Raw genomic sequence first — 25,632 nt, forward strand, 5'->3', positions numbered from 1 at the left:
TTTTGGCTTTCCAAATTAACACTATCAAACAATTTTATGTTAAATTACTCAACAGATGTTTACTTCATCCCAATTCCAAGACATATGAACAGCAAACATGGTTAATTTTTTCCCTTTACCTTTGATAGATCACATTTATGAATTAATGTGCTTCTCGTTTTTCTTTTATATAAAATGTTATAAATAAATCAGTTATAATCAAGTGGAGTGAGTGGAAAGACACAACACATTTACACGTGAAAAAATAATTAATTGTTTAATTTTTCTTTTGAAAAAAACTGAACACGGGTCTCACAGACCCGAACACCATACAAGGGTTAAGTTTTTTGTTGCTGGTTTTTAGTTTGTTCTTTGTCTGTTTGGGAGATGACACAGTCTCTATGGAGACGGGTTTTGGGGCGGGGGTAGGAGGAGGAGAGAAGCTGCAGAGAGGCGTGTAAGACTGCAACTCTGCTTCTTGGTCCCAACTCTGGATAGTCATATTTTGGGGGGTTTACAGTTTTTTCTGATTGCTTAAGCACATTTTTTGTAACTATTGGCTAATTTTGCAAAACTCTTCACACAAATAAGAAAACCTGTCACCCAATAATCAAAACATTGTAGTTCTCTTGCAAAAGCAAACACAGCTAGATTAACTCTTCACACCTTCGTAAAAATGGTGTTTCCGTATCAAACAGTACACACAAGCCATCATCTACTAAGCACACAATGCACCAACTGCACACTGATGGTATGAATACAAAACACATCTGGCTTTTGCTTTCTCTGTGCACAAGGTAGGCTATGTCAGTTTGAGCTCATACTTCTGTCATAGATCCATAAGCATAGAGGGATCCAAACTTCAAGTACTGGTGTTTATTCAAACACATCAAAACAAACACAAGTGTTTATTTCCAAGTATAGGATTATTTGCAATCGCCATAATGACCATATGGGTTACTTGGTCTGCAGTGAACATGCTTCCTCTGCCCCCAGCATCTGGTCATCTAGCAATTCTGTAAAGTAACAATTTCAGTATTTTTACATCAATGGTATTGGTGTGTTTCTCATTGGCATATGGCAGTGCTACAAATCTTTGTGCGAAGTGACTGTACTAACCGATTCTCATTTCAAGATGTCCTTATGGTACTTGCTACAGTGTAGCGGCTCGAGTTAGGCTGGACCCGTTGGCCAGCTACCCTCAGGGTCATTCCACGGTTGATTACATGGTCCACTATTGTAGCTCTGATGTCATCAGCAATTCTATTTCTTACTCTTCCTACCCTTCCTCTCCCCCCTCCTCATCTTCCTCTCCCCCCTCCTCGTCTTCCTCTTGCTCCTCCTTGTCCTTGTCGTCCTCTTCATCCTACTTCTTCACCTCCACGTCCTCTTCCTCGGCCTCCTCTACTTCTCACTCTTTCTGCTCCTTCCATTGTACTCCGCACACACAGCTTACCTGTATTATAGTGCTTAGGCTGATTGCAAAGTGAACTAATTATCTAAAAAAGTTTTCACATGTGAAAGTGTGCCAGACAGTTGGCAAATTAGTGTTAATGATAGCCATACATGTGTATACTTTTGCTAGGAGTGTGTTGGAAATTTGGTAATTGAGTGTTGTGCAGTGAATTGTGCCTACAGTTTTGCAAAGTGTGTGTTGCAAAATTGCAAACTGAGTGCAAAGCAGTTTTTGTGCTTTTAGTTTTGCAAACTCAGTGAGTGGTTTTGCTATAAGTCTGAATAGTTTTAGAGATTGTGCTACAGGAATCACAGTTAGGGTTTAAGCATTCAGAAAAAACTGTAAAGAAAAGAGCAGTGACATGGGTGCAGGTCTCCACGACTCCGGCATTACAGGTGCAGTGGGCGGCTTCAACCTTCCCTGTGACGCTCACAAGACACATGGCTGCAATGCTGGTTCATTCTGTCTTTGAGAGTGTGTTGTGTCCTGTAATGATCGTACCATATTGCACCACTAGAGGGTGGTGTCGTGAAATGAGAGTAAAGTGGAGTTGGTAAAGTTTTAGAGTTAGAGTATGGTTAGATGGCTAACTGATAACTTGTTGTGTCTCCCTGTTACTTCTACGATGTAAAGTCTGTGCTGAATTCATTAAAGAGCACTGTTCCTTTATGAGGACTGGTTTATTACCAGACAAAGTTAATTTAAAGACAAGGTTTTTAATGAGCCAAGGCCGACATAAATGTGTTTTATCTACTTTTTAATCCATTTATCATAAATGTAACAAAGTGTTTAGAAAGTTAGCACATACATGTAATTTTTCATTTTTTTTATGTATCCAACTATCGAACGCTGCATGTTATATTCCAAATCTGCCTGTTCTCTTTCAGAAACCTGCCTGCAGAGAATGAACCTAAAGTATGTAATGCAAGGATGCCATCACTTTCAAGATGGAGAAAGCATAAAGTTTGACTTTACAGTTTTTTCTGAATGCTTAAACCCTAACTGTGATTCCTGTAGCACAATCTCTAAAACTATTCAGACTTATAGCAAAACCACTCACTGAGTTTGCAAAACTAAAAGCACAAAAACTGCTTTGCACTCAGTTTGCAATTTTGTAACACACACTTTGCAAAACTGTAGGCACAATTCACTGCACAACACTCAATTACCAAATTTCCAACACACTCCTAGCAAAAGTATACACATGTATGGCTATCATTAACACTAACTTGCCAACTGTCTGGCACACTTTCACATGTGAAAACTTTTTTAGATAATTAGTTCACTTTGCAATCAGCCTAAGCACTATAATACAGGTAAGCTGTGTGTGCGGAGTACAATGGAGGGAGCAGAAAGAGTGAGAAGTAGAGGAGGCCGAGGAAGAGGACGTGGAGGTGAAGAAGTAGGATGAAGAGGACGACAAGGACAAGGAGGAGCAAGAGGAAGACGAGGAGGGGGGAGAGGAAGATGAGGAGGGGGGAGAGGAAGGGTAGGAAGAGTAAGAAATAGAATTGCTGATGACATCAGAGCTACAATAGGGGACCTTGTAATCAACCGTGGAATGACCCTGAGGGTAGCTGGCCAACGGGTCCAGCCTAACTCGAGCCGCTACACTGTAGCAAGTACCATAAGGACATCTTGAAATGAGAATCGGTTAGTACAGTCACTCCGCACAAAGATTTGTAGCACTGCCATATGCCAATGAGAAACACACCAATACCATTGATGTAAAAATACTGAAATAGTTACTTTACAGAATTGCTAGATGACCAGATGCTGGGGCAGAGGAAGCATGTTCACTGCAGACCAAGTAACCCATATAGTCATTATGGCGATTGCAAATAATAATAATGGATACTTTATTGATACCCATGGGGAAATTACTTGTTTTTCTCTGCATTTGACCCATTCACTCAGTGAAGCAGTGGGCAGCCCACTAAGCAGGCGCCAGGGGAGCAGTGTGTAGGGACGGTACCTTGCTCAGGGGTACCTCAGGGTAGCCATTAGGTGGATTCGAACCGCCGACCTTCCGATCATGGGGCGACCACTTTACCTACTGAGCTATCCCTGCCCCTTCCTATACTTGGAAATAAAGACTTGTGTTTGTTTTGATGTGTTTGAATAAACACCAGTACTTGAAGTTTGGATCCCTCTATGCTTATGGATCTATGACAGAAGTATGAGCTCAAACTGACATAGCCTACCTTGTGCACAGAGAAAGCAAAAGCCAGATGTGTTTTGTATTCATACCATCAGTGTGCAGTTGGCGCATTGTGTGCTTAGTAGATGATGGCTTGTGTGTACTGTTTGATACGGAAACACCATTTTTACGAAGGTGTGAAGAGTTAATCTAGCTGTGTTTGCCTTTGCAAGAGAACTACAATGTTTTGATTATTGGGTGACAGGTTTTCTTATATGTGTGAAGAGTTTTACAAAATTAGCCAATAGTTACAAAAAATGTGCTTAAGCAATCAGAAAAAACTGTAATCAATGTATAAAAATAAAATAAAATGTATTTTTAGTGACACAGGACACAAACACGGAAACAAGATATATAATTAGGATTATTTATAATAAACAATAAATCATTGCAATTTCTTTAACCATATAGAATAACTAAATCCTTCAGGACAATATAACATCAATGCACTGAACTCACTATGTTATCCCTCTAACAGAGCCTCCACGTGTTCTCACTGTAATTTCCCCCTCATGAATGAATATATGCTTGCACTAATTTGAATGTTCGGGGGGAAAATCAAACGCATTTTACTCGCAGTACTCAAGCTGACTTACCTCATTACCTCACACTTAGCTGACTCACAAATTATGTACCCAATATTTAGTGAATTGGATGTGTCCCTCCAGAAATGTATAATTGTAAAACTGGTTCACCTTCTACGCACTGACTCCACTGACAAGGTATGAAAATATATCAGGCTACGTCAATATCGGTAGGTCTTCAGGGTTTCTACTCCACGGCCGTATTTCATACAGTCCACATTTCCAATGCATGCTATTTGCTGCAAGTAACGTCTCTTTGCATCCGGACGCAATCTGTCTCTGTACTGTACTGAGAGTTGTGCTCCAATTCAAGAGAATTGTGTTCTAGGTTGGAAAAATTGTGCTTATAGGTTGGGAGAATTGTGCTCTAGGTATGGAAAATTGTGCTCCAGGTCGGGGGAACTTGTGTTTTAGGTTGGGCCAATTGTGCTCTGGGTTGGGAGAATTATGCTCCAGGTCGGGGGATTTGTCTCCTAGGTTGGGAGAATTGTGTTCTAGGTCGGGACAACTTGTGCTCTGGGTTGGGAGAATTATGCTCCAGGTCGGGGGAATTGTCTCCTAGGTTGGGAGAATTGTGTTCTAGGTCGGGACAACTTGTGCTCTGGGTTGGGAGAATTATGCTCCAGGTCGGGGGAATTGTCTCCTAGGTTGGGAGAATTGTGTTCTAGGTCGGGACAACTTGTGCTCTAGGGTTGGGAGAATTATGCTCCAGGTCGGGGGAATTGTCTCCTAGGTTGGGAGAATTGTGTTCTAGGTCGGGACAACTTGTGCTCTAGGGTTGGGAGAATTATGCTCCAGGTCGGGAGAATTGTCTCCTAGGTTGGGAGAATTGTGTTCTAGAATTGTGTTCTAGGTATGGAGAATTGTGCTCTAGGTCGGGGGAACTTGTGTTTTAGGTTGGGCCAATTGTGCTCTGGGTTGGGAGAATTATGCTCCAGGTCGGGGGATTTGTCTCCTAGGTTGGGAGAATTGTGTTCTAGGTCGGGATAACTTGTGCTCTAGGGTTGGGAGAATTATGCTTCTAGGTTGGGAGAATTATGGTTCTTGGTTGGGAGAATTTTGCTCCAGGTCGGAGCACTCATAGTAGAGCCGCTGCTCCTCCACATTGAAAGGAGCCAGCTGAGGTGGTTCGGGCATCTGTCAAGGATGCCTCCTGGGCGCCTCCTGGGTGAGGTGTTCCGGGCATGTCCCACCGGGAGGAGGCCCTGGGGCGGACCCAGGACACGCTGGAGAGATTATATCTCTCGGCTGGCCTGGGAACGCCTTGGAGGAGGTGGCTGGGGAGAGGGAGGTCTGGGCTTCTCTGCTTAGGCTGCTGCTCCCGCGACCCGGCCCCAGATAAAGCGGATGAAGATGGATGGATGGAAAAAGTATTTGCAGCTCCCAGTGTTTTCTTTTGCGTGGAAACCGGGTCCAAATGGCTCTTTGGGTGTTAAAGGTTGCTGACCCCTGCCCTAACCCAAAGCCCACCAAAACAGCCCTAAACGAAACGAGGGAAACATGCTCACATCTGCTTTCCACCGCCAAGCCTAGGGAAGCCGAGCCCCTCGACCCAAACGAAACCACCGAAGCGTGCTCACATCTGCTTTCCACCGCAAAGCCTAGGGAAGCGGAAATTCTCGACCCAAACGAAACGAACGAAGCGAGCTCACAGCTACCTTTTAACTCTGAGCCCTGGCCTAATGTGTCTGTGAACATACACTACATGAGAAAGATGTGTGCCATTACTATAAAGGACACAGGTGATCAGCCCGCAGAACAACCTCGAGATGAGGTACCCGAATACCAAAGCCACAGCTGTTCGCCGCGCCATAGTCCTTACGACGAACCAAAAATGGCAAGGAAACAAATGAAAATGTCATGTTACGTTCTTAGTGTAGGCGTGCATTGAACGCAACAAGAAATTGCCCCCATTCACACACTACCCAAGAAAGAACACGAACAGTTGTTTCTTTTAAAGTGCTAAGCATCCATTTATTTGCTTCAGCAGTGAGCAGTGCCAAAAATAACAAACAAAACTCCCTAATGGTCCCTATGCTTTCCTACACAAATAAAAACCAACCAAAAGAAAATTCACTTACCTAACTTTCTAAACGAAAAACAGGAGAAAACTGGATCAACAAAAATGGCTTCTCACGCCTACTAGGCTGCTGCAGTGAACAATATATACACAAGGTGAACAAAATACACAATTGCTACTTTACAAATCAATTTATAGCCATTTACAAGATTAAGGTCCAGTCCTCTGGAGAACATCAAGACATGTTGAGGAGGTAATTTAGCCATTTAAATCAGCTGTGTTGGATCAAAAACACATCTAAAGCCTCCAGGACACCGGCCCTTGAGGCCTGGAGTTCGACACCTGTGCTCTAAAGGATTCAAAGTATTCATCCAGGTAGTCCGGTAGCTTGTTTGACTTGTTTTCCTCAACATATATGATGACGTTGGTCGCTAGATGGATCACGGGTCCATCTCCCGTAAGACGCTCTTCAGTTCACTCAACACAGTGCCATTGCCGGCCCTATGGCCGTCATCACCATCACAATGAGATCCACAGCCACCGCCTATCAGCGTAATCTTAAATTCGTCGGTGACATACAGACACTGCAATACACTGTTTACGGCGCAGTGAGTCCCAACAACGTTGATCAGCCCTCTCATGCTGTTATCCTGTGATACTGTGTATGTGGCTAAAACTGTTCAGTAGTCCGTTGTGTAGGGCTGCTCAATTAATCGAATTTTAATCACGATTACGATCTGGGCTTTCAACGATCATTAAAAATGACTGAGCCGATTATTAGCCCCTCCCTCATTTATCCGCGACACCTTAAAGGCCGGTCCGTGAAAATATTGTCGGGCATAAACCGGTCCGTGGCGCAAAAAAGGTTGGAGACCGCTGATTAAGAGGACCCGAGGGAAGCTCGGAAAGCTAAGCAGAAGTTATTTGGAGAGTGACTGCCGTTGGTTGAAAAGAGAGTTTAAAAAAAAAAAAACTTCAGTGGTGTTGCACACCATTTTATATTATTTTTTTAAAGTCATTGTTAACCCTTTAAAGCCGGTCAGAGCAGCACGCTCCGTTTTGCGTAACTATTGTTAAATCCCTGTAGAACCTGAACCGTGTAAGCTAGCGCAATAATTTGTTTTGCATATGAAACCGGAGGAGTTGTACTTACATCTTATGCCATCAGCTTGTCCTCGGTCACGGTTTCGTTCCACATATAGCTTTGCAAAAATTGCATAAAAAGCGCTTGCAGGAACAAAAACATAATATTCCAGAAACACGCTTTGCCGATCCGATCAGCTGTTCGTAACACTTCCCACAGTAAAATGATGCACATGCTGTTTTCTTTGCAAATTTGCATCATAGGATTGTTTTTTGTTTTTCCTGCAGTATATAAAAATTGCTGTATCTCCAAAATAAAACTATGAAGACACTCAAAATAAATTTCCTGTTGTTGTAAACTATTTTTTGCAACTTTATTGTATTTAAAGTTTTGAGGGATAAACCTCTTAAATTTCTCCAAGTAGAAATATATGTAAACAAAACAAAAGCGATTTTCAATTTTTTTTGTAGTTTATTGCACTTTTTTGCAATTTATGTAATTACTATGGACTTAATGCATACATATTATTAAAATATGGGCTATAACAGTTGTATTGATGTATAGCAACTTGAAATGCTCCCACAAATGGCACTACAGCATGTAAAAAAAATAAAATAATATAAGCTCTGGTGGACTTGGTTCTATAGTAGGTCTTAAAGGGTTAAATAAATATCGTCAAATAATCGTGATCTCAATTTCAGTGAAAATAATCGTGATTATCATTTTTGCCATAATCGAGCAGCCCTACCGTTGTGTACAGGCGTAGTTGGTCGAGGGGCTTGAACACATGTCACTTTAGCTCATCCACACTTGGAATTCCTAAAAGCGCGCTAGCTTTTAGTGTGATCCTAGTCAGACCCAGAGTGCAGTCTAGAGTGGTAACCACAACCGCCGAACCCCATAACACCTTCGCCTTGCACGACAATATTTCGCACAAGATCTTTGATGAGTCCGCTGTGGTTGGGTGTCACATCAGCTGTATTTTTTTTCTTGTCTTTTTTTGCTGGTAGTTGGTAACCCTATTAGTTAGGTATATGTAATTATAAATTATGTTGATTTATATTTTTGCTAAGTACTGTTTATAATACTAGAATATCGAAGATGGTGTAGGTTTAAATTTCTAATAAGGCTTTATGACTTTTCCTATAATACCATGGTGGGCCGGTCACTAGTCAAAATGCACTGTCAAAGAAGACAGTACAGAAATATGAATGTATTTTAAACGTATGTGTTCAAGAACAATCTTTGGGCTAAAAACCCAAGTGAGAAAATACAATTGATTCAGGAGCAGGGAACACAGACATGTGTATTCCCCTTAGTCCACATGTGTGCACTGCAGATGTGGACAAAAGGGACACAAAGCCAGAACGTGTCCGTTCAAGCAGTGGTGGAGTGAGTGTTAAATCCCCAAACATCGAAACGTTAACTGCAGACTGAAACAACAACGGGACAATGCGTGAAACATTTACTAGTCAAGTGTCAAGGAGTACGCATTCCGGATGAGCCACAAGGACACAGAGATCCAATCAGGTGTAAAAAAGAAATGCCTGATGATGGTGGACTTGGGAGCAGTGTCGCGTATGATTACCAATATAACAAATTTCAAGAATTTCGACGACAGTTTCCAGGAGTGTGGGCTATTTTATTTGAAATTTGTTAAATGAGTTTTGTCTTTGAAGTGTTCAGAAATGGTGGAAGATTTCAAGGAATGTAGTACAACAATCCTTCATATAGTGGGTGGATATGAATAGTCTTTATTTTAGCACAAGTTAAACTCAACTTAGACACAATTGGTATAAGAGTAAGCATGTTAAATGATATCGTTTGTATTGGACAAGGTTAAAAAAAATACATATATATTTCCTGATGATATACATCAGTATGCTAACAAAACTCAAAACATCTGATGTTAAAAATGTAATCTAAAGTTTAAAAAAAAAAAACAGACTTTATTCTATAAATCAATTACATATTGCAGAGCATGAACCGCACAAGACAAAATTTTCTATTTTCACCTCGTGCTGCAGAAACAGAAGTAATATTTTCCTATGCGTTTCATCATTGTAAAATTGTAATTAATAACTTTGTCATATTCACAGCTCAAATGGCTGCATCTTATTCACGGAACACCTGCGTGGTGACCACCGTCGAGGTGGCAGGGTGCTGGTTTTCCCTGATCTTCAGCTCACGATTCATCTGGCACCAAACACACGGGTAACACCAAAGTATCTTGCAGCAGTCATCACAGCATGAGCCCTGCAGGACAGAGAACAGGAAGAGGAAGACGAGGAGAGAGTAACGGGATCGATCAGCAGAGTTAATGTTGTAACTCGTGTAATTAAATGGAATTTAGATTGTCTTTATTTATATGACACTGTAATTATATTTACATACAAATACTTAAAGTATAGGTACACTAGAGAAAGAAGAGGGTAACAAGTTGGGTTTTTACAGGAATACAAAAAAATATGATACTAAGTAATTTACTGAAGTCAAATAAAATAGTTTTCACTCTTCATTTTAGTTTTTAGTTTAATTTTAGCTAGCTACAATAACTTTATCCATCCTCCACTCTCACACTTACAGGAATGTTGTAGCGCGCTCTGACGGACTTGCGAAGTAAGCAGGACACCACGCAGAAAACGTCCAGCAGTGGCATGCCACAGCACCATCCATGTTTACTGGCTGTCTGACACTGCATGCAGGGGAAACACCAATATGCACAGCAACCTCGAAGAAAAATATATACAAGTGAAATATCTGTGTTCATATACATCACTGCTGTTCATAGAGTTTGCTGGGTTAACTTACAGGTGCCCACATCAGCACAGCAATCACAGAGGCCGGTGCTCCAGTTCCCCAGGTGTTGATTACCGCCCATGACTGTCATCACCTGTGTGGGCTGCTGGTAGGCCATTCCTGAAGAAAATAGACAGAAAAAACAAGAGCCATGTAGAGAAAGGTTAAAGGGGTCATAGCTCATCTGTAAGGAGAAACCCAATCCAGACTATGAACTAATTTGAAGATAATCAGCTGCAAACACCCTTCTGTTGCAGACATCTATACATCCCGATCACAAGAGACTCCCCCCATCCTGCATCTCACCTTTTCGACCTGCTTCAGAGAAAGACTGGTTTGAACATAACTATCTGCAGTGTTGCTTCTGTAACATGTTCAGCGGAGTATTACTCCTGCGTTTAAGGCCCTACAGCGGTCTTTTTGGCACAGAAATTGCACGTGACCGTTTAAAAACCACAGAACTGTTTTTTCAAACTGCATTTCCAAAACATCTTAAACGTTTTTTCCTTTCTTGAAAAAACACACAGTTTGCTTTTGTAGTGGAAAATTTGTGTTTCCACTCATTTAACCTCTGTGTACTATTGGTATGTAGTTGTTTCTTTCCTATAGAAAGACTCAGTGGGCATAGATGGGAAAACAGCCACTTTTGAGTCCCTACTGTCAGCCTGGTGCCTACGTAGCTGTGGGAAGAAAACCAGCGGAAGAAAACTACCAAGCAAAGATTGTATTCATGCAGCAGGTATAAAGGAGCTGTAATTGTTTGTTTCATCATTAACACTGGTCTAAAAAAAAACCAAGTTCAGTCTACGTTTACCAGGGCAAAAAAAATCAAGCTTTAACATGAACCTACCTATCCCAGCTGAAACGAGAGTTCCAGAGAAGCTGATTTTTCTTTTTTTTACTTAATTTGGTTTTCCCAAAACATTTGTCGCACTGAAGTTGGGATTCCCCCCCACACCATTTTCATGCTTATACAAAAAAAACCCTGCAGGTTTTCTTGTGTTCGAGCAAATGACTGAAAAGAGTGTCCAACATATGAGAGCAGTCATCGCTGAAAGCTCAGCTGATAAAGAACCCCAAGTAAAAGGTTTTGTTTTGTTTTTTTAAACAGAGAATGAAGATGGGGGTAGACTGATCACAAGGACAGAAAGTATGCGCTGGTTAATGCAGAAGGAAAAAGTGGCAGGAGGACATCATAATCCACAGAATCCTCATAACCTCATGAGGCAGTTCCTGTTTTGATCCCTCACTGGTACCTCGGACACCAGTATCACGATTAAAACAGTCCACAACACAACACTCAACTGGGCCAAGTTACACAAGGTGTACTAAGTAAATACCGCCAGACAGAAATACGAAGCACGGTTAAAAAGCACACAAAAGCACTTCAAAGAGCAGAGTTACAGATTAACTCGTGTTACAGATTAACTCACCGACAACTTGCTATTCAGGAGCCGCCACAGACAAACTGGAAATAAACGAGTGAATATTTGGTCTTTAGAGATGTATTTCTTTTGCGTTTTATGTGTCTGCTGACACTTTGTTTTAGACAAAAAAAAAAAAAAGACCTGGAGTTTACCTGGTGACGGTACGACGCAGAGGAACGATCCAGGTGTCTGCGCTGATCCGTGTTCGTAATTCCGCAGACGTTGAACTGTTGGGTGGTGAGGGCCGGCTTGAAACACGTGATCAATGACGCTTGATTCAACACGTTACTGCTCCATGCCTGATTCAAGGGTTTCTAAGGGATTGAGTTTTGATGGGATTTGTGCTTTTGGTGGGGATTTTGTGCGAGAGATGAGTCTCAGTATTTGCGACTTAATGAGAGGCATGGAGAGTTGTGCTCCAATTCGAGAGAATTGTGTTCTAGGTTGGAAAAATTGTGCTTATAGGTTGGGAGAATTATGCTCCAGGTCGGGGGAATTGTCTCCTAGGTTGGGAGAATTGTGCTCTAGGTCGGGGGAACTTGTGTTTTAGGTTGGGCCAATTGTGCTCTGGGTTGGGAGAATTATGCTCCAGGTCGGGAGAATTGTGTTCTAGGTCGGGACAACTTGTGCTCTGGGTTGGGAGAATTATGCTCCAGGTCGGGAGAATTGTCTCCTAGGTTGGGAGAATTGTGTTCTAGGTCGGGACAACTTGTGCTCTGGGTTGGGAGAATTATGCTCCAGGTCGGGAGAATTGTCTCCTAGGTTGGGAGAATTGTGTTCTAGGTCGGGACAACTTGTGCTCTGGGTTGGGAGAATTATGCTCCAGGTCGGGGGATTTGTCTCCTCAGTGAATGGTTTTGCTATAAGTCTGAATAGTTTTAGAGATTGTGCTACAGGAATCACAGTTAGGGTTTAAGCATTCAGAAAAAACTGTAACATCCTTCATTATTCACTAGACAGAAGTCCTGTGAGGAAGAAGTGTCAGAGCCGGCTTGAAAACAAATCCACTCAGCTCCTGCAAGCATTACACCCTCGGACAAACTGCTGGCAGCACAGCCTCACTGGTGTGAAACCACGATGTCATACCCAAACGCGTGGCTGAATCGATTCAGTGACAGCGCGGTGCGCGCTCTCATTGACATGAAGAATTTCCTCCACTGGCTGAGCAGCAGAGTTTTCTGCACCTGCGGGCAAATTCTGTATGCGGTCACGACCAGGCTTCCACCTCTGACTCTGACCATTCAGCTGCCTGGGATCACTTTCACGTTACAGAGAGATGGCCAAGTTCGAAGGATCACCGTTGACCTGCCCCCTGTGTGAAGGCTGAACGCAAAGACGCATGGAGTTGGACGTCCAAGCATTATCCGTGTGCTCGGTTTAAAAGAAGAGTTACCCACGAGAATTTGTCTGTTAAGTTTCAGTTTCAGAGTTTTCATAAAGTGATGACACAGATAAAAATATACTCTCAACTGTAAGAAGGACATCTTTATTTATTATAGCACACACGCAGAAAACGTGTGCGTTATTGCAGAGAGTATATAACGCGAGGTGGAAATAGCGGATAAGATGCATTGTGATTGACATGTGATGCTCATGTATATGCTGGTGATCGTCAATAAAGCTTCTCTCTCTTGCGAATGAGTTCAAGTGAGAAAATGGATTGTGGCTATTGTGTGTTTATTTCCTCCACAGTTGTCCTCGGAGCAGTCTAGATATTCGCGCCAGAATTCCTGCGTATTTTCACCTCTGCTAACAGGTTATGGGCGCAGAGTAGCTAAGACTGCCTAGAGAAAGTGAAGTGTTTTGCTGCCCTGAGAAATGCTGGTGAGCCATTGAGCGAGGGGCAATGTGTAGCACTGGTTCGCAAGAAGTGCCAGGATCATGTCACACAAAGTGAATTTGCAATGACTTTTGCCGAATTCATTGGGAAACTATGGAGCTACGAGAGCACTGAGAGAGTGGGCGCCAGCACATCAGAGAACAGCGTGCACGGCCGGCTTCAAAACCCGCGTGTGAAAATACAAACGAGCGAGTAGCCAGGAACACGAACATGTGTGTTCCCTTTAGTGCACAACTGTGTAGTCCAGATGCGGACTAAAGGGACACAAGGCTAGAAGGTGTCAGCGCGAGCAGTGGCGGAGCGAGTGTTAAAGCCACTGCTGGCGCTGATACTTTGTGGCTATGTGTGAGCACACGAAGGTCTCCTAGGTTGGGAGAATTGTGTTCTAGGTCGGGACAACTTGTGCTCTAGGGTTGGGAGAATTATGCTCAGTATTTGCGACTTAATGAGAGGCATGGAGCCAAAGAGGAAGAGAGGACGTGCTAATGTTCCTAAATAAACACCAGGTCATCAGCGATTCTTCCTCCGGGTCTAAAATGTGCATAAGAAATACACTGTTCATATAGTTACAGTTGTAATTGTGTAAGTTGCAGTGTATTATATATAAACGTACCTGTCCACTGGTTAAATACACAATTACTAGGAGGCAGGGACCTCTCAGCACAAGCATACTCCCAGCCAGACATGGGCAGCAACGCGTTACTTGTAACCCGTTACTTGTAACGCGTTACTATATTCTGATTATTTTTTTCAAGTAAGGAGTAAAGTAAGGGATTACTATTGCAAAATCGGTAATTAGATTGCCATTACTTTCCTGTAGTAACCCTGCGTTACTGCGTTACTAAAACCGTGATTTTTTTGCAAGAATGTCTCATGACAGTGACGTAAGCGAGTGCGCCGTTGGTGACAACAGCTGTGTGCAGATCAACAATGGATCACATATCGATTGTGGGAGAGAGTATGAGCGTGCAGCGTTTAAAGCGTGGAAGTACTGACCTTACTTTGAGTTTGATTCCATAAAAAGTGACAAAAACATTAGCGTCCATTGTGTGTGGGAAGAAAACTTCTTTTTACAGCGAAAAAAACCCCTAAACTTCCAAGCAAGCACCGAGTGCACAATGACGTAACGGGAAACTCACAGAGAAACTCGAGGATTCTTCAACTGACCGCGGCACACCTGCACCAGGGTAAACCTCCGCCTACCGCAGTCCTGCTTTACAGGTGAAAATAGAGCAACAGGACCTCTAGTCTTTGACTTTATTTATTTTCTGCTGTGTTTTACTGGCATCTATTTGAAAGAGTGAGTGTAAACACAAAAATATAATTATTTTATTTTATGTGCTGGAATTTGCAGAAAATAGGTTTAAATGTTAAACTAATTTATTCAAGTCAGAGAATGTTGCATATAATTAAATTTTTGCTTGATGCATAAAGTTAAAAGATTAAAACTGATAAAACAAGTTTTAAAAAGAGACTTTTCCATTTGATTACATTTTGTATGATGGATTATGCAGAAAAAGTCGAATTGGGCTGAAAGATCTATCACTTTATCACCTCTTCAGGTTGTAAATCGTGTTTTTTAAAAGTAACTAAGTAACTAAGTAATTAATTACTTTTGAAAATAAGTAATCAGTAAAGTAACGGGATTACTTTTTTGGGGAAGTAATCAGTAATTAGTTACTGATTACTTTTTTCAAGTAACTTGACCAACACTGCTCCCAGCGCATTATAAGATTGTATTGTACATTATTATTTAGAGTGTTTTTTTGATTTTTTTTAGTTATTAATAAAAAAAAAACATCAAGTAACAAGCAAACTGAGAACACGCCATGGTGCAGGTTTAAATATTAATCAGACATAACATAATTTCTTCAACCCCCGAAAAAAAAATACATGTTCAAAACTCAGACAGAAGCTGTCACATGATAGCAAACAAAAACTGTCAATTCAATTCAGTTCGAAAACTATTATATCAATGGAGTCTTAGTTTCGGGGGATGATTTGTAGCGAGGAGTACAGTTACTCGGACGGTTGTCAAGCAGCACATATATGTCACAGCGATCCCAACACCCATCCTGTTTCTGTGAAAAACTGTAAGTATGATTCAATCAGCTCTGCTCTGTGTTACAAGTCAGGTTCGAGCAGAAAACAAATAATCCAGTTCATTGCAAATAAAGATGCTGTTAATAATAAAACTGATAGTGTGATAACCATCATTTGTCATGTAGCCTTGACATGTAGCCGGAAAGTAAAACAGTACTCACTGACGAGCAGGTTAATTATTAATTTGTAGCACGTCACTTATGTATCATTTGTAGGGAGTGGAGCCTGCTGGGGCCAAACATTGCCCAAGTGCTGCTTCTGTGCATGATCTGACACGACTCTGTGTTTTAAGGATCTGTGAATGTGAATCAGTTGGTTTTTGCATATGCACCAAGTCTTTATATAATTTATTTTCATACAGGTTAAATTGAACTTGAAAAGTTTAGAATAACAACAAGCATGTTAAATGACACAGATTTTATTGGACAGAGTTAAAAGGTTTTCCAGATGATAAATAACCAGTATGCTAACGGAACTCAGATTTTCTCATTTTGAAATATAATCTAGAACTATAAAATCCAAGCTTAAATTAAAATAAAAGACAAATTGCTGAGGACAAAACTGTGTGGTGCTGAAAAATTAATACTGTTTGAAAAGGTAACTGTCATATTCACTCAACACACAACAAAAACGGTTGCATCTTATCCACGGACGACCTGCGTGGTGACCACCGTCGAGGCAGCAGGGTGCTGGTTTTCCCTGATCTTCAGCTCACGATTCATCTGGCACCAGACACAGTGATAACACCAAAATATTTTGCAGCAGTCATCACAGCACGAGCCCTGCAGAACAGGAAAATTGAAGGGGAGGAAGAGAGGTTCTCATGTATTTAGAATTTTTAACAGCAGTCTTCTAGACGCACAGCTGAATGGTGAAGGTCAAGCAGCTTGATAAAGTCTGCTTCCTATTCAGTTGTCACCTTGTCTCTAAATCAAGATCAGAGCCGTAATGGAAATTTTACATCGACCATAGAGATCCTAAATGAGGAGGAGGAAAGGAGTTGCACTCAGCAGGACAATATAAGAATATAGGATTTAATTCATGTTATGTGGCTAAAAAATGCATAAAACAGAAGTTTAAAAACATGTTGGGGTGAAGTAATAATGAATTGCACTCCATAGATTGTATGACAATACAACCAACTGACCTGTCCCTCTCTGTCATGTTTGCACCTTTTGTTTTTGTTGGCTTTGTACATACAGGTAGTCAGCTTAATTTAAGCTAAATACAATAACCTTATCCTCCACTCGCATACTTACAGGGATGTTGTAGTGCTCTCTGACAGACTTGCGAAGTAAGCAGGACACCACACAGCAAAAGTCCAGGAGTGGCATACCGCAGCACCATCCATGTTTACTGGCTGTCTGACACTGCATGCAGGGGAAACACCAATATCCAAAGCAACCTTGAAGAAAATGTGCCATATCTGTATGAATTTACCCCAGTTTTTAATAAATTCTACTTTAACAATCTCTTGCATAACCTCTGTTTTATATCCTGGCTTCAGACACTCTGATACCTAACTGCAACCAAAGTCTGAGGAGGTGGTTGATGCAGAAATCCCTGCTGTTTGTAGCTGTTTGCTGGGTTCACTTACAGGTGTTCATATCAGAGCAGCAGTCACAGATGCCCGTGCTCCACTCCCCAGCCTTTTGACTCATTGCAGTGGTGGTGACCACCACCTGGGGGTTGGACTGGTTGTAGAAATTCATGCCTGAAGAAACAAGTGAAAAAAGGACATATAAGCCAAAGACACAACATGAAAAAAATTGACAGCACTGGGTTAGATTAAATGATAATGGGTTTAAGTGTTAGGATCTTTGACACAACACTTGTGTGTACACTTTTCGAAAGTTATATATTTTATATTTTTTAAGAAGACATTTCTTAAAAATGTTTTATGTAATGAAACTGTTTCCATACATAAAACAGTTTTATCATAGCATGTTTTCAGATCGCACACACAGCCTGTAAATATAAAATTACTGAGTATTGATGATTCAATATGTATTTATTATATTAATGTGTATACATAAAAAATGAAAAACAACATTTACAGCATGAAGGTCAAAGAAATTCTGTTTAGTCCGTGCCCATCTTGCAATTATACATAAATGACAAATATATGTATCATAGATTAAGTATTTTATCTTTACTCATGAAAACTCGTGACACATTTTCCATTTTTCTTTTTGAAAAATGCAGAACAGAAACACAGCATAAACACTGTCCACTGGCTGGAGGCTTGAGTACTACATTTGAGTCAGACTCCTGCCTGTCACACAGCCAAACCAGACAGCCTGTAATCTAGAACATTTATAAGCACCTCTATAAAAGCAAAGGTTCTTAGTTTGTTGGTCTGGAGTATCTGGGTGTGCACGTGTGTGTTACAGGTTTTATCTTTCACTTTTGATCCAGTTCTCACGTCAGGAACATCACTGTCAGCACTCTTAAAGCAGTTTTATAAACAGATAAAGCATTTCTCATAACACAGGCTCATCTGGGTCAAAGCTATTTTCCCCCACCTTTTCTTTTCCTTCCTGAATTTTCTATGTGTGACTGACCAAAGTGCTTCGACCACATATACAGTGCTTTTAATGCTACAGTCCTGAAAACACTATATCTTTCTGGGACTATTGTGCAGAGTTGTGTTTGTACCGATACTCAGACCACTGCTTCATCTATAATCTGTGTTTTGCTTTCAGCCTGTATTTTCATATTTTCTAAAGTCATAGTTTCCTTTTTTGTCTGTAAATAGATCACAAGTAGATCCATCCATGTTTGGGGTCAGCCATATGCTTCCAATGCCAATTCTTTCATGTGAACGTGCTTGTTCCTGGATGGATAAACCGTAAATTAATTTATTGAGTTGATAACCTACTTTGTCTGTCTATCTTAGCCTAATTGCACATGTTGCGAGAACTGAAGCTGTAAATAAAGGATATTCCGGTCGACCTTTGTCCATAGTAAACAGTCTTGGCAAGATGGCTTTATTGCACCTATATAATGCAGTACAGCGACATTACGGGAGCTCTTGCAATAAAATAAAATGTAAAAAAAAGCAAACAAAAACACATTACATACACTCAAACACACAATCAATTTTACCTATATTTTACCCGAATTACACTATAATATTCAGCTACACATACTTAGCAGTACATATACTTTTATTTCAGATAAAATGTATGGAAATTTCATCTATTTCTAAAGATATTACACTCTTAATTGTGGGCCATATTATAAAATTATAAAAGACTTCTGTTTTAAATATATTAGCAATAATAATTCCATAACATATTAAACCTAAACTTCCCTAGCTAACATTAATCTACTTGCAGTCTAATGCAAGTCTAATCGAGTCTAACAGTCCTTAAAATTCATTAATTTCAAAGAATAACCTGCTAAACTCCCGTCTTATAACCTCCCTGTGCTGACAGTGATTATAATAATTAGATATCCAGATTTTTGTGCTATTTTTCTTAAGGCAGTATGAAGTACACGTAGACCCCATGTGCTGCAAATATTCCTTTGACTAGCTTACATGTCACAAAGACTGCTTAAATGCTTTAAGATGTTCATTAGTATCGAAAGTTTTCCTTACCTTTTCTCTGTTTCTGTGAGCTCTGAATAAAGTAGGAGCAAGTCCGACCTATTAATGTACATTGCAATGGGAGTGGTCAAGTGTGGGTTGAATGCTCTTCACAGTTCTGCAGTTCCGGTTTTCAAGGAATGAAAACCATTCCTGCAGAGGGTGACACATGTTTACTGCCCACATGCTTCCAGTCCAGTGTAAATGTACACTAATAAAACACTCATGGCCAAAGACGTTCACTTCCAATAAAACGAGAGTTAGAAGTTAGAAATCTTCTTGTTTTAAATTATTTGACTTGTACGCCAAATAGTTTGTGGTCTTCTAGTTCAAGTTCAAGTTTATTTATATATAATACTTTTAAAACAACAACTGTTGACCAAAGTACTGTACAATAAAAATAGTCAAGGCAGAAGACAGAAAAAATAGGATAAAGTTAGAAGGGAATAGAATCATAGAATGATAAGATAGTAAAAACTATAGTAACAGACTCATAGTGATATAAAAGCCAAAGAATAAAAATGGGTCTTTAGACAGGTTTTAAAAGTATCCAGTGTTGGGGAGGCCCTGATATGGAGAGGCAAAGTGTTCCACAATTTAGGAGCAGTCACCGCAACTGCCCGGTCTTCTCTGTGTTTTAATCTGGACCTTGGGACAACTAGGAGCATTTTGTCCGCAGACCTCAAAGATCTTGCAGGAGTATACCAGGTTAGGAGATCAGAAAGATGTGCAGGAGCTGGTCCATGCTGCGTCTTAAAAACAAGTATTAAAATCTTAAAATCAATTCGAAAACTGACTGGCAGCCAATGTAATGATGCAAATATGGCAGATATTTGATCTCGCTTGCATGTGTCAGTTAGGTTGAACATTATTCTTGTAAAACAAAGGGGGGGCCCAGCAAAAAAAGTTTGGGAACCGCTGCCCTGGGCCATTTCACCTCAGTGAATCACATGATAATTTGGGGCTAGGCTTCACAATGGGTTCACCCAAAACCCTGGCTGATTGTGACCCACACCCGTTTTCACACTTTGTGATTAGGGTCAATAGGGGGTCTTGGGGACACTTAATATCTGGGCTTAATATCTGGAACTCTTCAATGGAGATTGACAGACCACGTGACTTGCGCGCGTTGCATTGTGGGCACGAATGGCAGCAAAATCAAAACACTGCATGAAGCGCTAGCATTTCCAGCACCTGTAACCATCAATTCTGCAATTTTAATCCCTACTTGCATTTTATTTGCCCCAAAAACAGTTATGTACAAAACCCTGGTATATAAATGGAGCCCAGTCTCTATCGCATTGCAAATATTAGCCCACAAAGCCACACTAAACAAAGCAGCATAGTGCAACGATTTCAATTCAAATCAATATAGGACTTATTTGTAACCTACATCAACAATTATGATATGATAAATTACTTATTAACTACAACAAAAAATCTACCTTTGTGGAAATGCTTGGAGCAGACTAATATGTGAGCTGGAGTGTTCTGGAACATTATATTTAGTCTTCGAATAGTTGCAATCCAGGCCACCGTCACCTCTTTGCAACTTCAGAAACATGACTTGAACAATTTTTCTTCCACGAAGGAATCTGATAAAAAAAACTATTTCTTTACCCGTCGGCTTCCCGTGGCTGTCATGCTACTCGCTATGGCAGTTAATAATACAACAGCCTTGCCATTGCCATTCTTTATGTCTCTGTTTATCTCTGTGTGACTGTTGTCTTTTAATAGCCCATGTGGGCTAGTACCACTTGCCACTTATACATACAATCGTTTGCGGTTTTACCCCGGAAATGACGTCACATTTTCAAACTCTATTGTTTTTAGAACTGAAGAAGTTTCACAGATTACAGATGAAAGGTCTCCAAGTTTCCTTGAAGACCTTTCATCTTTTCCAACAATTCTCAGATTAATTTGTGTTCTACAAATTTGTGTTCTACAAATTAATCTGAGAATTGTTACAATGTTCCATTCTAAATCTGTTGTGTTCTACAACAGATTTAGAACTAGAGATGGACCGATCCGATATTACGTATCGGTATCGGTCCGATACTGACCTAAATTACTGGATCGGATATCGGAGAAAAATAAAAAATGTAATCCGATCCATTAAATATCACGAAAGCACCTCACAAAACTTGCAACCGTAACTCACCTCAGAACGTTAGCACGTCGGAGCAGTATGCATCACGTGATAGAGCGGCTGTGGCATGCGGGACCTGTCGGTGGTCTGGATAGCATGTGGAGCTTCGCTAGCAACCCGGCATTTCATCTCCGACAAAGTTATCCCCGAGAGAAGTAAAGCAAGTGTGTAAGTCCATCTCTGAATGTTTGTAAAGCATTCCTGCGTTAAGCTTAACAAACGATATATGGAGCGACTGCCTCTTCTTGCTGCTACTTCAATCATGAAACTGCTTAACGATCAGCTGATCGGCTTTTCTGTCGCGAGTCCGTCTCTCTTGTTTGTTTTTGGCCCACTTTGCACCAGAAAGAGGAAACCAGCGGCTGAACAACAGCAGCACGTTTAAGCTTGATAAGCTGTTGTTAGAATTTATTTAATATTACTTTCTACTCGAGGATCTTTTTCTACGTAGCTGACGCTGGTAACTGTGCAGGGGCGGATCTAGCAAAGTTTAGCCAGGGGGGCCGATAGGGCATGAACAGGGAAAAGGGGGCACAAAGACATACTTTTCTTTCTTATTCTCATTTAAAATGTCTAGCTTTTAATAAATAATTATCTGACACCCAAAGTTTTAATCTGATGTAAAATGAATAGAAGTCAATTACTGTATATAGTAACTATTAAGTCTAATATATATACCCTAGTAAGCTATAGTACTTTTTCCTTTGGGAAGGTACCATCTGTGCAGTCTGCAATTTTGTTGAAGAAAGATGTTGAATCTATTTAATATTTTAATATATTGAAAAATAATTGATTTCTGTGCATTTTTTTCCACACTGCATCAAATTAAGGTTGATTACGTTGATTAAGCATCATGAGGTGGAGCGTGAGGGGTGGTTCCCTATTTTTTATTTATTTATTTTTGTTGTTGCTGGGAGTTGGAACCCTATTAGTTAGGCTGCTTAATATTTATGCTAAGTACTCTTTAAAATACCAGAATAGGGAGGATGGTGTAGGTTTAAGTTTATTAGATTGATCAGTATTGCTGAACTATGAAATATTTTTTTTTGCATACAGGTATAACAGAATAGCTTTAGTGTAGTTGTTGTTTTAAACTTGAGTATGAACTTATACAAAATGCCGCAAGATATTAAAAAAAAACAGTTTTGTTGATTAAAAAACACTATATCGGATTCATATCGGTATCGGCAGATATCCAAATTTATGATATCGGTATCGGTATCGGACATAAAAAAGTGGTATCGTGCCATCTCTATTTAGAATGGAACATTGTAACTTTTTTCTTCTTTTTTTGTCTTGTTTTAAGCTTGTTTGTTTTGTTAGGAACTGAACTCTCTGAACTACCTCCACTCCCGTTTCTCCTCAATCCACTCCTTTTTCCCTTTCCAAGAAGTCCATAACAGATTAATTCACATTATCTGTTCTCCTTCTCATGGGCCAAGATAACTTTCTTTTGCAAAAGATAATGAGAAATAAGAGATAACTCTTTATTTTCATTGCACAGTCACACCTAGTACAATAGTACAACGAAATTGGAAACTGTCCTGCGTCAGCACTATGCACAACACAACACAGTAATTTATCTTAATAAATAAAAAGAATTAGTGTATGTTTATATTGCACATTATTATTAGAACTATACACAGATGCACTCAGCACACTTTCAAAAAAGCAACGTCTCGTCTCCCCCAGAGATAAGCCCCACCACGGTGGTATCATCTGCTCACAGAAGTAAACGTGTCTCTACCAGACTGAAAGGGTGAGAAGATTGATGGACTAGTCCTCCAGTGACTGTACAAATATAGATGTATTTTTTAGTTGTTGATCATTTCATGATTTTGACGACAGAGATTTGCTGCTTCATTTTCCTCTGCCCTATCTACCGAGAAACCTGACGCCAAGTTATTTGCATACTAACTGTGATTGGATGTTTAGCTGGGGGGGTTTCTCTGCCAAGTGCTGTTGTTAAATCTTGTCCATATTCCGTTTGTGGGTAATGTATTATTTTCTTTCACAACTTCTAAAAGTTTGACTTAATGGGGCAGGATGTTTGTTTAAGTGGGCATTGGCCACTCTTGCCCTAGAGGGGGCAGGACTAAAATGGAGCTTTAAGAAAGTAAAGTTTTAAAAATAAAAACAAACATACTTAAAACAACAAATAATGACTGAAGGGCTCATTTGAACAGTCCAATACTGCTCACTATAGTAAAACAGCTGTTAGAGCAATCTCACATCTTAACTTCGTGATCATTTTACAGCTGTCTTGTAATACTGTCTTGACAGTATACAGTATATGCTATTTGTGCTATAAAGTTGATATGAAGTTGGATTTCAGTGAATGAATCTAAGCATCATCAACTAAACGATTAATCTCTGCTACGCTTTAAGTAACATAACTCTGACCATGAGCACCACAGCCACTGTGCATGAGTTACGCACTGTTTACTCAGCAGTGTTTACTGTTACTGTTTACTTTATATCCTTTACAGTACTGGAAAGTGCGTTCATGCAACCTTTACATAACACAATGTTTGCTTACCAAGTTTGTTTTGCAGGACGTTTTACATATACAGAGCCAATATCCTTACCTTCCTCTCCTGTCTTTCTTATCTTTCTCTGTCTCTGAGTGAAGTTAGCTCTCTTTCCTTTTTTTTCACCATAACAACACCAGCTCACCAATAATAAATTATATGGTTTTGCCTTTTTCATCATTTTGTATACACAATTAGGACTGTCTTCCATGTGTTACAGTTTAGGCTCAAATCGGTTTGACGTTTGATGCCGTGCAATAACTCTCCTCAAATGACTTAAAATTTTTATACATTTAGAAGCATGAAACCGTCATTAATGGGCATAGTTGCTTCATCCAGTCTTCTTTGATTGAAAGACTCCTTTGTGCAGCCAAACACTGCCCTCTACAGTTAAACACATGTCAGCACAGCCTCACATTCTTTATTTTACAATCAGAATACTTTATTAGTCCCTAAGAAAAGTATGTAATGTGTTCTAATCAATTATTTCTTGATTATTGGTAACTTGTTTTTAACCTCCAGGAGCTGTTCAGAAAATAGGTGGTTAATATCAAATCTTCTTATGTTCTCTGAGCAGGCTGGGGGGTGAATATCGGCTGCTGCTCAAGAGTTGCATGCTGGGGGTTTTTCTCCATCTCCTGTCTCTTTGACAAAAAAGAAAAAAAGAAAATGGAAATTAGCATCTGTATTTTTCTTTATTGACATGTCTCTTTTAATCCTTTAATTGATGCTTGCATCTTGCATGAGACTTATAAGTACAGTGTATGTAAAATGAAATGAAATGAAATTTAAAATAAAAAAAGCAGTTATATTTCTGATCATTCTGAAAATGTCCTCACTATAGGACATCTTACTGGGTATTTTGTTATTCAAATATATGTCATTGTGAGCTGCATGTCTTGTGTCTTTAATTTTTAGTCAAAGAACAGAGAGATAACTCCCAGGCCTGAAAACATGATTCAAGATCCAATAAACTCAGAGAAAACTTGAACGCAGCAGTAACTTTGTCAGACTGGTGATCCTCCACTGCCAGGAAACAAATGACAACTATTTAATACAGCTTCTGTAGCACAATATGTGTTCATCATAGGATTTCTAAAGGAAAGGTACTTATCAGTCTGGCATTGGTATTTTATATGAGATGTTAGTCTCATAAGACATACAGCATATCCTTGATATACCATGATTAATGAATGAGAATTCAGTAAACTCAGTAAACAGATCTTGCCACTTTCACTGTATGCCATACTGCCTATGAATCCTAATAAAATGGTCATGCATATTTTATTGTCTAGTGTCTCATTAAAAAAAGAAAACAGCCCTCATCTCAGTTTTGTACAATTGAACAGCAAATGTAATGTGTAATTATAATGGATGATGATGCTTTTAGTTTTTGTGTATATGAGCAGAAGCATGATTGCATTATTAAAGTTCAGGGGATTGTGAATAAACTCAAAAACAGGTGATCCTAGCTGTTGTGTACAACAGTCACGCTGTCAGATTTTCATTACAACTTAGTCAGTTGTCACAACCAAAATAATTGTTATTCGCTGCGATATCTGTAGCGCTTGTGAGGGGCGAAAAGAAAGAAAAAGGTGAAATCTTATTAGTAATTACATTATAATAAATGGTCACCATCTCATCCTGCTCAGAGAACATGACAAGATTTAACATTAACTATGAACTGCATTAACTACTACAGGTTACACACCTAAAATCATCAAGAAAAAGAACATGGGGCTGTAATAACATCTGCTTTGCTGCAGAGGGCAGTTTTGGTCTGTAAAATAGAGTCCTTCAAAGATTTATATGCCATATACATGTTTTCTCTTTAATTGGAAAAATATACATTATATAATTTTCCCAAT

At 39.9% G+C, this 25,632-nt stretch overlaps 2 protein-coding genes across 4 annotated transcripts; both read right to left on the bottom strand.

Annotated features, from left to right (window-relative positions):
* Positions 1–8,813: 8,813 nt before the first annotated feature.
* LOC113012406 (placenta-specific gene 8 protein-like) lies at positions 8,814–11,834 on the bottom strand. 2 transcript variants are annotated; one of them, XM_026152588.1, is made up of 5 exons: positions 11,702–11,768; positions 11,556–11,590; positions 10,135–10,242; positions 9,908–10,053; positions 8,814–9,579 (listed from the first exon to the last, which is right to left on the bottom strand). In XM_026152588.1, exons 3-5 carry the CDS (start codon positions 10,238–10,240, stop codon positions 9,439–9,441), a joined length of 393 nt encoding a protein of 130 aa, XP_026008373.1. In that variant the 5' UTR covers positions 10,241–10,242; positions 11,556–11,590; positions 11,702–11,768; the 3' UTR covers positions 8,814–9,438. The 2 variants fall into 2 exon arrangements, with proteins under 2 accessions (XP_026008373.1, XP_026008382.1); XM_026152597.1 differs by lacking the exon at positions 11,556–11,590 and having other exon boundaries at positions 11,702–11,834.
* A 4,087-nt stretch (positions 11,835–15,921) lies between these two features.
* On the bottom strand, positions 15,922–21,273 carry LOC113012412 (placenta-specific gene 8 protein-like). 2 transcript variants are annotated; one of them, XM_026152619.1, is made up of 4 exons: positions 21,246–21,273; positions 17,090–17,206; positions 16,752–16,897; positions 15,922–16,274 (listed from the first exon to the last, which is right to left on the bottom strand). In XM_026152619.1, exons 2-4 carry the CDS (start codon positions 17,202–17,204, stop codon positions 16,134–16,136), a joined length of 402 nt encoding a protein of 133 aa, XP_026008404.1. In that variant the 5' UTR covers positions 17,205–17,206; positions 21,246–21,273; the 3' UTR covers positions 15,922–16,133. The 2 variants fall into 2 exon arrangements, with proteins under 2 accessions (XP_026008404.1, XP_026008397.1); XM_026152612.1 differs by lacking the exon at positions 21,246–21,273 and adding an exon at positions 19,097–19,173.
* Between the last annotated feature and the right edge of the window lie 4,359 nt (positions 21,274–25,632).

Source organism: Astatotilapia calliptera, chromosome 3 (genome assembly GCF_900246225.1).
Source record: "Astatotilapia calliptera chromosome 3, fAstCal1.2, whole genome shotgun sequence".
In the NCBI taxonomy this organism is placed as follows: domain Eukaryota; kingdom Metazoa; phylum Chordata; class Actinopteri; order Cichliformes; family Cichlidae; genus Astatotilapia; species Astatotilapia calliptera.